At 42.7% G+C, this 12,808-nt stretch overlaps 2 protein-coding genes across 3 annotated transcripts in view; one reads left to right on the top strand and one right to left on the bottom strand.

Moving 5' to 3' along the window:
- The window catches only part of WDR79 (WD repeat domain 79), a 49,203-nt gene that overhangs the window by 5,828 nt on the left and 30,567 nt on the right, over positions 1 to 12,808 (bottom strand). The window contains exons 5-6 of the mRNA XM_069135339.1: positions 3,811 to 3,951; positions 3,337 to 3,496 (exon numbers count right to left, since the gene is read on the bottom strand). Coding sequence (XP_068991440.1) covers positions 3,337 to 3,496; positions 3,811 to 3,848 — 198 coding nt within the window. The 5' untranslated portion in view covers positions 3,849 to 3,951. The remainder of the gene's footprint in view (positions 1 to 3,336; positions 3,497 to 3,810; positions 3,952 to 12,808) is intronic.
- Positions 1 to 12,808, top strand: part of if (inflated) — a 49,913-nt gene that overhangs the window by 3,013 nt on the left and 34,092 nt on the right. For both annotated transcript variants that reach the window (XM_046624258.2, XM_046624259.2), the window contains exon 2: positions 10,919 to 11,040. In XM_046624258.2, coding sequence (XP_046480214.1) covers positions 10,919 to 11,040 — 122 coding nt within the window. The remainder of the gene's footprint in view (positions 1 to 10,918; positions 11,041 to 12,808) is intronic.

The raw sequence follows: 12,808 nt of genomic DNA on the forward strand, positions 1-12,808 counted from the left end.
ACATACTATCTTGAATATGTATGTATGCATGGGTGAAAGTTTATCGCCATTCTTACCGCGATGGCAAAACAAGGAAACCATGGACTTAAACGTCCGTTTAAATGAATATGCGAGTAAAATATTTCCATCCGACAATATTTTCACACCAATTACAACTCACCCGCGGTGGTTTCGGCGTAAGCTGGAGGTTTACACTCGGTATAGTTTTGACCGGCGCGGATTGTAACGAGCATTATAATTAGACGCGGTGGAGCGGCCCAAGTCCTGACGACGAAACGCTAGAACGTGGTCCCATAAGCCAAGATGCCCACTGGCAATGACAGAAAACAAGTTACGAGGCTGCGGGGCCTACGGCCAGAAACTCTTTCCTCGTTATCTCCAAGTGCTACCCGGTCCTCTCTTCACTCCCAGCGACGTGAGGTCTAAAGTGGTCGTTCACTACCCCGGTGGTTGCGTTCTTTCGAATATGGGGAAGAAGAAACGCCGTTTTCGCGTTGCGTTCCACACCATAAGTCGCATAGGCAATTTCCTCGGTCATTCGACTCCGTGGAATTCATTGACGGTGTTCGATTTCACAGAGACAAGCTGACTCGAAACGAACTCACCGTCAAGTCCGTGCGGTTAAACGTTTCGAATTTCAGTATGTGCGATAAGAGCAATTATAAAATTTGCGGCGAAAGAATGCAACAGTTTTTTTTTTTTTTTCTTTTCTTTTCTCAAAACCATACACGTGTAATGGAATTACAGATCGTTGTCGTACAATTCTCAGCATTCGTTATCGCGGCGTTAAATCTTAATTCTGACCGATTAAACGTTCGGAGGGTTAACTCAAAACATTGGTCGCCGAGCGAGAGGCTCAATTACGGAATAAATTACCAATTCCAGGAGTCTGCTCGGTACCGAAGACTGCTGAATAGTTGAAAGAACAATAGCGCTAGACCGTATCTTGGAATGACTGAAAAATCTTCCAAGCTGCGGTGATAATTCTTCTACCAATACCGAAGGATGCAGGAAGTAGAAGGACAACGAGGCGAACATCTGGTTAGCAGATCGTCTCGAGCGGAGTGACTGGCTAATTTCCGTGTCATTTGGTGGGTGCATGCCCATCGGTAACAAAGCCGAGAATACGAGATGGACGGTGGACGGTGACGTAGGTAGTATCCGGGGCCCCGCCTCGTCGAGCACGTGTTTTCCTTATTTACCACCGTCAAAGTCTGCTGCCGCTGTCTTGGCCGCAGGCGTTTAAACCTTCGTGTATCGGCGCAAAGTTTATTGGCTGGTCGATGTGGGCACGCATAGGACGAGAGGTTCGCCGCTTCGTCTTGGTGCCCCGTAAACGTGATGAAAAAATGTGTGGCAACCCACCTCGCCGAGCCGAGATGAGGCGTGGGTAGAAAGGAACCCGCACATATTACTTAATAGATATTTGTTTGCCAGTCGGCTTATGCGCTTACCTATAGATACAAGTCGGATTGTTTCCAAGTCAATTAGGTATGTGTACACAAACCCGTTTGGGAATCACGTTTTGATATATCGAATGAGTTGCAGATGGTTAGGTACGTCTCATTAGATTATAAAGTCGAAGGCTCAATTGTATTTTCGATTCAATACGATCCTCGCATTCCCTCCACGACCGTTCGATACATTGAGAATAGAATTCTTTCGTCCCACACCGATTCACGGATCAACGATATCTGATTAGAATCTGGAAACAATTCGATAAATAATTCATATCGTACGTAGTTACGGTACACGGACTGCTGTAGCGTTGCAGAGATATGACAGGCTAAGTTTATTAGCCGCAAGAGAATATCGCAGCGCTGCGCACAACTGATTACAGTTCGATAAAACGCTATATGTAGCATCGCGTCGTACAATGCGTGATAAAAACTGGGACAACGTGCGTACGTATGCACGTACGATATATATAATTCGATTGAGATTTATCGAGCTTGTTAGTTGATAAGGCGCTCGATACGTTTTCAATTGATCACCGCAGATGTGTTCATCGAGTATTCACAACGATCTATTCTGATGCTTAGACTGGCAGAGATTTCGGATGAACTCAACCTCGATTACCGCTCGAAGCGAATTAACCGACGATCAATGTCGGATTGAACTTTAACCGCGATATTTTTCCACCCGTTTTCTCAGCAAAATCGAGAGTTGTTCGTATAAATTTCTTCACCGTTTACCGGATTCGTGTTTCCGGGATTCTCGATCGAGATTTTGTAACTACAGCTTACAAAAGATGTTACAATCGATCCACTCTCGTTTTTCTGACGATCCTCGACAGCTTCTTCACCGCGGTTTCTCGTCCATGGAATCGTTCTATGGCAGAGTTTCAGCGAACGGATGGTTTCCATCTTTCCCATAACCGTTGCACGTCGAGATTTGAGCCTGCACTTCGTGTCTTTTCAACTCGGGGTGCAACGAAGGCGTTGCACAACGTGGGCACCAGACCTTGCGAAAGCCGGGAGAATCAAGCTTGAGTACTTACATGTGGTGCGGACGCTTAGGTAGTCAGGCACGTACGTGAACCTGGACAAAAACCGTTTCTCCGATTCGGTAAGAAACTTACCCGTCACTCACGAATGCAGGCCCCACCTTTTATTTTGGAGAGAGCCGAGCTCGCTCTGCCGACGGACCAGCTGCTGCTCATGCCCACACCAGCCTCTGATAACCGCGAGTACCCTCAAATTGCTTGGCAAACATGAAACGTCCCTGGCTGAAACTATCCGCAGGTCGTTAATCGTTAATGGAGTTTCCATACCTGAGAAAAGTAGCGAAACGCATCTACGGATTGGACGTTATTGGCAGGCGAAGACTAGAATGGAATGAGATGAAAAAATTTCAAAGATCATTGGGTATTTAGTGAGTAGCTGCATCGCCTCGAATTTTCCGCGTCTCTATATCTATAAAATACTTTACGCATTTGTATTGCGTCCAAAATTATTATCTTTTTTTTTTTTGAGGATTATTCCATTCATCCTAGAGTTGTCTTGCGCTGCAGCGTATGGAGATTTTTTCACTTTACAGAGGTCGAAAACTCATATCTCAGATTAATAATCGTATCTAGACTGATTCTCAGAGCGATCGTGTACATTCGGGTAAAAATGGTAACATAAATCAACGGAGGCTTCGTCATGAATAAGTGAAATGTTTGATTGGAAGCTACTTGCGGTTTCATTGTAAAATTATGTATAAACGATGAGTATATTTCGAAAGTGCAAAGATATAACGTCAATAAATAATACCACGTAACTGCGATAGAGTAAATGAACAACCCCGTTCCGTTTCCACTTCTGCAATGAAATCCATACCTGAAATAATTACCTGAATCTTGGGGGACCAAAGAAACGACAATGAATCGTTGGACCGATCACGCGCCTCTTCGAAAATTGAGAATGTACCGGACGATCCGAAGAAATGTTGTTTTCGGAATTTGCGCAGCGGTATTTTGGCCTCTCGTGAAATTCCAGAACTCGCAAGAGTTCTTGAAAGTTGTGGAGTTGGTGCGACCCGCGGTTACGGAAACGAGAAAAATTACCTATAACGGCGTAAGTGTAAAAGTATTAAAGGTAAGGGGGGGGGGGCGAATCGATATGGGCGGAAAGACGCGAAGGCGTCAAGGTGACGTTCGCACGGTGCTCCTTATAAGTAGCGTCGTGGCGCTCCGCCGTTGCGTCTTACGTCAGCACGCGGTTCTTTGCACGCATACACGTACGTTGAACAATGTCACACACTAGGCGTGTGCCGATCCGATTAGCAGGCATGATTTCGGGCGATCTAAAAAGACGATCTACATACCTCGAAGAATATCGTACAAGTCGTATAGGTATCATCATTTTGATGCAAACTGGCGAAGATGAAGCTAATCTTTGGAACCGACGTGTTTTTTTTCAAATTCCTACACGGGAGGACGGATTCTTCGTAAAGTATAGGTAGTACCTGGAACAAAAAACGAAAAAATTTCATAATCAATATACTATTGCCTATGGAAGTACGTAGAGGTTGTTTTTTAAATCACATTTTGTAGAAATGGTGCACTTTTGAAAAAATTATTCGACTTTTGGCCAAGAAAAAAAAAAAAAAAACAGTAAGTTGTTGAAGATAAAAAAAAAAGGAAAGTTTACGCTAAATAAAAAAACGGCGTATATACGGACTTCCATAGAGAATGAAATTGCCAAGCTACAGTCAAGATTTCAAATCGATTCATGCAACGGTGTTCGAGCAATCTGTCCTCTCGCTTCGAAAAAAGTGGTTGCGAGAAAAATGCGTTTAAAGTTTTACGAGCAAAATTTTTCTCACCATAGGACCAACTGGATATTGTTTCTATGACCCTAAAATATTATTTAATGACGAGAAAAGTATATAAAAAAAAAATCGAATTTTCCAAAACCTTACAGCACTGTTACTACTTAAAGGCGTTACGACTGTCGATGTGAAATTTCACACGCATCGTCTTGTTTGTGAAAATGGTGAAGCCGAAAGGACGACGAGGAGGTAAAGAAAAGATCGTAAAGTCGTGAGAAGATCAAGGATCGAAATCAGAGATCAGTGACGTGGGTCGTCGTTTTGGCGCGAGTTTGAATCCGATGTATGCGCGCGAAGATGGAGAGAAACGAGGATGGCTGACGGCGAAGGAATTTGTCACGGAGGCGGTAGAACCGTTCGTACCTCGTGTCCTTAGAGAGCTGCCGCGTGTTCGGAGAAGCCAGGCAAATGGGTTGAGAATTGGAGATTAGAACGAGAGATTGGACACCGAAGCTCGACGAAGCCGCGGAACGCGGGATTTCTCATAGATCAGCAGCACCGGCATTGAGCAATCCGCCGCCGAGGTGACTCTGGCTCGGGTTATCCCTCCACGGCGTCGACAGATCGAGGCGTCCGATTTTCCCAAATATGGGAATATAAACGAGTTTAGCTATCCGGCATTGTGTCATTGTGTAATAAGTCAATGCGGCGGCGGTTTCTCGAATATATTCTGGTACCGCGATGCGTTCGCTTCAGCGAATATACAGCGATGTATGTTTGCAAGAACCGCATGATAATGCAGAAAACAATCCGTACACGATGTTCGTTGGATGGTTCAGACAGGCGTTCTCCTCGATTTCGTAATTGTTGTTCGACTTGAGTGGCTATTCTTATACATCCTTTGATGTAACCCACTTATTAACTCAGATATATATATATATATATATATATGATAACGATAGATTCTTGCAAATTTGCATTATAACCGAAGAGATAAGAAGGCGACGCATACCGAAAAAGAACGAGGTCAGGAACTCGCGGTGTTATTGCGCAATTAATGATGCGAGACGTTTCAATTGCCACTTAAGGTCGTAAGGAACTACAATGGCCTCTGAAAGTGAGGCAGATCAGTCAAATTGCACGGGACTGCAACAAAAATATTTTATTTCAACTCCCATGCGTGGGATGTTGTTGGTAAATATTATGCTTTCGAGTGTGCTGTATACAATATTTTTGCAGAATACAGGCATAAAAATAATGAATAAACCACCGCCTTCGTTACAATGAACTTAACGATATTTCTTATAAAATTAGACAACCAATTTCTTCATGAAATGTACTTAACATTTCGTGTTCGTTCTTCTTCCCTATGAAATATCTTCTTCTCTTTGATACACATCCGCTTTCCATTTTCCGTTTATTCTCGAGTCTCAGTCGTTGTCAGATACATGTTAAATGAAAGTAAGAAATCACTTTTGCATTGGATCTTTAGAATCAAGAATAGGATAGCAGATTTCGAGTTAAACGAGAGTTTCACTCTAAACGAAACTACAAACACGAGTTCGAGGAAAAAACCTGGCGCTATGAAAATTTTTGAGTATATTTCCCAGTTTCGGTGAGTAAAAGTTTATGAAATAATCTGTGCAGTTTTTTGGTTGCAGACCTATTTTATTGCTACACGCATCGTCGTCCTGTTTTCTTCTTTTCATACATAGCTGTTGTGACAGATGATTATAAGTCGCGCTCCGAGACTTGAGCTACCGTTCAATAAGTGCGAAATAAATTAAATTGGCCGGCTACGAAGCCGCAATTTTCCGAAACAACGGTAGACATATGGTGCAGAATTGAATCCGCTGCAATTAGAAAGATATTCATGCTATCCAATGGCCGAGTATATGAATGAAACGATTGCACGTGGGTAGATTCTGAAACGCGATTGCGTTGGCGTAAGTTTCGACGGTGCAAAGGAACCATTGCTAAATTGAATTATGTGGCATCGTATGCCTATATTTGAACCGCTGTATCTGATCGGCGCGTAAAAGAATTGCAGCTACGCGATAGTCGTTGGTTTGTTTGATTCACCGGCAAATAACGGTGGCCAGAGTAAAATTCTACGACATCCACTTCGATGCGAAGAGAATGAAAGACGGGCAGAAACGAGTAGAGCAAAGATTGAGGAGCGGCCTGCGGATGCGAAACCATCCCGTCCCACGCAACGAATGATAACTCGACATGCGACTGAACTCGCGAGATGATAACGGTAATCGCAATGTTCTTGGGAATAAGATAACGCCATTCGCTTGCCAGATAAAAGTGAAAAACAATACGTATTCTAAAGACGAGATTCGCAGTAATCAGCGTGCTTACAGAGGTGATTATCGCATTAGAGAGGTTCATTTTTTAACTTTTTTTTTTTCATTTTTCGAGTGGCGCCTTGAAAAAAACAGGCAAAAAATAAACCAGCCTATTATGGTACCGACGACGATTCAATTCCATTTTTAAACGATGCATTATTGCGCATGTATTCGTGCATATGGAATAGTATACGTGGTACAGTATAAGTATATGCATGGCATGTGAGTTGACGATTGACACTTTTGAAGCAACAACACGCCTGTACACTGTAATTTACTCACGAGGTGTTAGAGTAGACTTTGCACTATGTTCGAGGATCATCCAACAGCAAATAGACATTTTAAGCGATGACTCGTCTAGAATTTCGCTACACGAGCTTTCAAAATCGAACGTTCATCTGGAAGATGAAAATTCTCATCGGTAATGAAATTTCGCATCCAGTTGAAGCGCAGTGTTTGTGTAAAAAATGTGAAAGCCAAACATTTGCAAGGAAGAAAAAGATATCGAGGCGAAAAAAGAATCAGCCAGTCGACGTTCGCAACATCAGATGAAACGACAACGGGCACTTGATAAGTATAAAAGACCATGCGTGTGTGTCAGGGTCTGCGATCATTCTCCGCTGATGTAAGCACGCGTTAAGCCGAATGAATTGCCCTGATTGCGTAAGTCGCTTATGGCGTTTTACTCGTGCTCATAAATACACACGCGCGCACGTACTTGCATATTAACACACTCAATCGGAGTAAGACTGATACTTTGCATTTTACCTTAGAGTTATACCCGGTGTTCGTTCAGGGCGATTATGCGGTGTTCTATAGTAACGTGCACAGACCACCACGACGTCTATCAAGTCGTATACGTAACGGCAGTGTGTCAAGGCCTTGCGGAGAGTCTTTACTAGGCAAATCTCACGAGTTCACGTTCACGGGTCTCGGGGAATCGTCTCTCGTTTCGACGACGTCGATATCCTCACCGTGATGGTAAAAAGGCGACTCTTATCGACAATTTATCCAGGAGCGGCTCCAAGAAAAATTATAACTTACATGGCGGAAATTATCCTACGAACGAGAAACTTCATTTGTCAATGTCAGTCAGAAATTTTCTTTATATCGTAACAACACACATGCGGAGCGAAAGCAATATCCGAAAACGATTAAGGATGACCGATAAAACGGCAGGGGGTTTCAGCTACGCTTTCAGCTACGCGGGCCCAATTTCGATGGGCTTTGCACTTAAGGGATTTCTAACCATACCAGAATTAACATTCGGTTTTCGATAAAATTTGGCAATTCAATAGATTTATGTGATTCAATCGCCAGATAAAAATTTTGTACCGATTCACGGGATTGTTTATGAGATGTAAGCAAATATGTCTTCTCTTATTCCACACGTGTTCTTATGGAGAAACGGACGAGAAAGCCAAATTCTCAAAAACCTGTTAGGCTAGTCAGACACGCAACGCAACCGAATTTTGACTAGCTGCGTAACGCCGTTAAAACCTTCCTTAAGTTTGTTTTACCGAAACGCGTGGCAGTTATTCTTTTTCCACCCGAGGGCCACCGAAGAATCAACGTTTCGACGGCTCATTCCCGTGACGAGATAATGACTTATTTCGTTGCTCCGGAATTAAGCCAGGGAACGAATTGTTACGCCCTCTTAAAATTGTAACGCATATCGGTTAAATTTATTCAGACGGTTTTCGAAGACGGGCGATAATTCGGTGCCTCCGCAGGATTAATCCTCATGAATTCTACTGCCCGGGGTAGATAATAATAAATAAACGCGAAGCCCCGAGATCCTGCCGCTGTGCAAGTGACGGGCAGGCAATTAAAATGTGTCCTTAAGATGCCAGGCGAGCTGACATTTTCGTGAGGGGATTACACGAAGAGTCGTTGGATTCGAGAGGGGCGGATGTCCCCGCGAATCGTTCAAACTCTTCCCGGTAAACCTTGGCAGGAATACAAAAAGGCCGAGTATGACTAATCGCGTTTCTTCGACTGGTGCCGACCAAGACCTGCACTTCCTTTTAAATTGCGTTTATGAATGTTCAATGCCGTACTCGGTACCGTACATATGCTTCCAAATTAAGAAATGATCTCGCAGCGCGATTCTCGATAATCGCATCAGGACGGTTGTTTCATCGTTGAACATTGTCGTTCGGTGAATGGTAAAAATGTATTATTGAACGTTGAATCACGTACGGATGGTTTCGTAGCACGGGGTATAATTGTGGCGGTAAATAAAAAGCGCTACAACCTGGCAAAGCCGACCGTAACGATAAAAATACACTTGCAATTAGTTGTCAAAACCATGATACCCCATGCTTCACTCGGAGCTGTAGTCACCTACAATTTTCTCACTTCCGGAATAAGGTACGCGGCGGGCGCTCCCTGGTAATAATTGCACCGCCGATAATGGACTGAGAGGTGTGCATGTGTTAGCCCAATTTTGCGTCCACAAACAACGCGGCGTTCACGTAGTGCACCAGAGTGGGCTGGACGTGTATGTTATTCTTTCACGTGCAGCCTGCGCGTAATAAATCAGCTGACTACACAGGCCGATGCACCTCGTCCATCAATCCAATCTCGGTAATAGACCAGATCCATAAGCATCTGCGTCGAGGCGTTGTGAGTTGCATGAAAAGCCGAGCGCGAGGCGAACCTTGGCTATCGAACCGATGAAGATAATGGGCAATTTTTTTTGTGGTAAATTGGACGCTGAGTTTTTAGGGGGTGGGGTACAGCCTGGATGGTCTAAAATCATACCTATTGTTAGGAGTTTTTTTTTTTTAATTAAATGAAACCACTTTTTTTAAAGTAAAGGAAAACGTGGTCGCTCGTTACTTGTAAGCGCCATGTCGCTATTTCGTTATTAATTTGAATGAAAAAAATCTAAAATGTTCTTGAAATTATAAATAATAAAGCCCTCAAACTGAAATTGCTCCAAGTGTTATCATTTTCTTTAAAAAAAAAATCAAAATACTCCTAACAAGAGGTATGATTTTAGACCGTCCAAGATGTACACCTTCCCTTAAAGAATCTGATCATAATGGTACGCGATCTTTTACCCAGGCTCGTTTATGCGTGCCCATGTAAAGGTATGATGCACCGGTGTGTTTTAGATGCAAGATATCAGAACTGCAAATGACGACGAGACTCCCGCGGTTTTCTTGCCAACCGTAATCAGTCATCCACGCAATGCATAAGCAGCTCTTGTCGCAAGTAACTTTATACGTACTATAATTGAGAAATTCTCAATACAGCACATTTTATACACCGCGGTCTGACTTCGTATTCAGCCCTAGTCCAAACAAATTATTATTCTCGAGCAGCGCGTGTTTTATGTTCCTGGTATCGAAATGACGAATTAGTCTACTAATTCGCGATCACGTCACACGCTGAATTAACGCGAATCTTCGGCACGCCGATGACCGCTGCTGACCTGTATTTGCGTAATCCACAGCGGTTGATAATTTCGTCGATCACTGCGAAAGTCGGGGAGGAAATATGGTTCAAAGTACACTTAATCCGAGGCGTTGGAGACTGCGATGTAATTATTTTCGTCAGGATGTTTGTAACCGAGCGCGGTTTTGAGTGTTGCCTGATTTTTTATCGGGCTTAACAACTAAATCAACATTAATTACATACCGCAATGATGAGTATATATAGCTGTTGCGCGATTTCACTAGTACAGGACATACGATGAACAAAGTTCCGTGTAATCGGTGAGTCAAACGGATGACGTGAACTATTGATGGAGGGTCTTCTGTTGACTGGGAATTTATGGATATAACACAATCATGTCTCGTTCAGAATTGTTTTCCGCTGCGGCGTGAGATATAAGTTATACGTTAATTCCAACATTTGTTTTTTTCACCAACAACCTATTCATGTGCCATTTATCACGAAAGAGAGATGAAATTCTTCAGGGCTGTTTGTCAGAAAATTGCAATAATCAACATACGAAACGTTCCGACTCGACTTTCGAAGCGTGTGCAAAACATGCATCGTTATATTAACGAAAATGACTTATTTCCAACGGTGAAAGGTTTCGAAATTCACATTTTTCGCACAGCTCAGGAAGTAGTTCGCTCTTTTATGGTAAGGTAATGCCAGAGTGCCTCTGGAGGGGCTTAAATGTCAAAGTTGAATGATCTGATTGGGCAACCATCGCAGGTACACGGTCTTGAATACCGCACATTTATGAAACGTATGCAATACGTAAGCAGATATAAAATTGCCGATATTAAACCATCCAGCTGGTATAAAGTAATATTTAATTAATGTATGTCTGTTTTGTGCTTCAGGGTTATAGTCGGTGCGCCAGCTGCCCAAACTAGGCAAGAGGGCGTGGAAAAAGGAGGTGCAGTATACACCTGTCATTTCGCTACTGACAACAACTGTTCGCAGATCAACTTCGACCCAGAGGGTAAGTTGTTCTGACTTGTGCTAATTTCAGACAACAGTAGTCCTAGTAGATTTCGAAGGATTTCGGAGCCAAGCGACGAAGGAAAAAGATGGGTGGGGATTAAGAACTAGAATTGTCGATTGATAGAAGGACCAGAATATCAATATAATAACGTGGCAAGTGCAAATATAGAAAGTCGCAATACGGATCGATAAAATGTAGAAAGGTCAAAACATAGAACGGTAAAATCGGGAATTTGTACACGATTCTATATTATCGAAAGGAGTTCTGAGGATTCTATTTTTTTACTCCTCCATCCTCCTACTTTCAATATTTTTAAATTCTATAAACCAAGTTTTCGCCTCGTTAAAAATTCGATATTGTGCCCTTTGAATTTTTTGACTCGTCTATGTTTTCACCCCCACCCAAAAAGATTATACGTAAAAGTGACGGAAAATTGAGTACTTAGCATCGTTCCTCGAAGATAAGGATCAAAGGACTGCCGAGAAAAAGCAAAATCCTCGTCAGAGTTCAGTTGCGGTATAATAATTTGAACGGTATAAGAGCTGCACAGCTATCTCGTAAGAATCATGATCGGAAGGCAAGTAGGTAGTAAAAATACAGCAGAATCGATTCCTGGGATCAACCGGTTCTGGACACGCGTCTTTATACAGCAAACAACTTCTCGTATTGATTACGAAGATGTCCGGACAAGGTCGTCGATTCCCGGCTAATTCGCCTTGAATTCCGTTTCCCACCTGCGGATGGACGCATGGACTCTGAGCGTGAAATTGAGATGAAGTGAAATTTTCATAAAGCAAGAAAAAAAACATACCGACGCAAGCAACTGACTACAGAAAACGTTTACCTGATAACCGCGCAAGTTACTGTGACAGTTTAAGTTGAAGTGCGACAAGGACTCAACACGCATCCAACAGAATGCAAGTTATTGATAAGGCAGGAATGACGGAAAATATTTAACGAGGTCTGAAGGTCCGGCGAGGTATTTAACGCTGTATCTAGATAACCGAAAAAATGACTGTCCAAGTTTAACGGTCATCAACGAAGCTCGAGGTGAAATCATACATTCCATGGAACACGCTCGAGTATTTAACGTCGTTTGATCGTCACCTTGCGATAAATAACTGTCTCGATGTATGTTTTCCACGCTTGTACCTACGTGTAAATCCGAGTGCATACAGCATATTTTTTCCGACTATACAGCTCCGTCATGGACCGAAAATAACTACCTCCGACTCTCTGCAAGGTTGTATGGGCATGAGTATACGGGCTTATTACGTGTCGACGCGACTTCTATATAAAAACAAAACAAAAAGAGAGAGAGAGAGAGGGAGAGAAAATATGCGTTATGTATCACTGTACAATGTAAAGGAAGTGGGCTTAACTCGTGAGCTGACAAAAGAAACGCCATCTGGTGGCAGGAAACATACTGTACAATTTCAGAATACTCGTACCTAGACGTATAATTTAATAACAAAACTCCGTCATCGCAGTATTTTTAAGTCTGTATCAACATTGACTGTAACGAATTGCGAGCCGCGTTATGTTGCAAGAAATTTTTAGTACAAAGAATTTCGTTTAATTTATTTAAAACGCTTACCGTCCAGCTTCTTTAGCCACACCCGGTATATAATATCACAGGGTTCAAAGAGGCTCGTAAAATCATAGAAACAAATTCATTAACAATCGAGCGATGAGATTAAAGAGTGTGTTGAGACTGTGAAAGTCTGTTGCAAATTCGAATACACATGTCACATGTTGGTATTTT

This window comes from Neodiprion pinetum, chromosome 4, assembly GCF_021155775.2.
Source record: "Neodiprion pinetum isolate iyNeoPine1 chromosome 4, iyNeoPine1.2, whole genome shotgun sequence".
Taxonomy (NCBI): domain Eukaryota; kingdom Metazoa; phylum Arthropoda; class Insecta; order Hymenoptera; family Diprionidae; genus Neodiprion; species Neodiprion pinetum.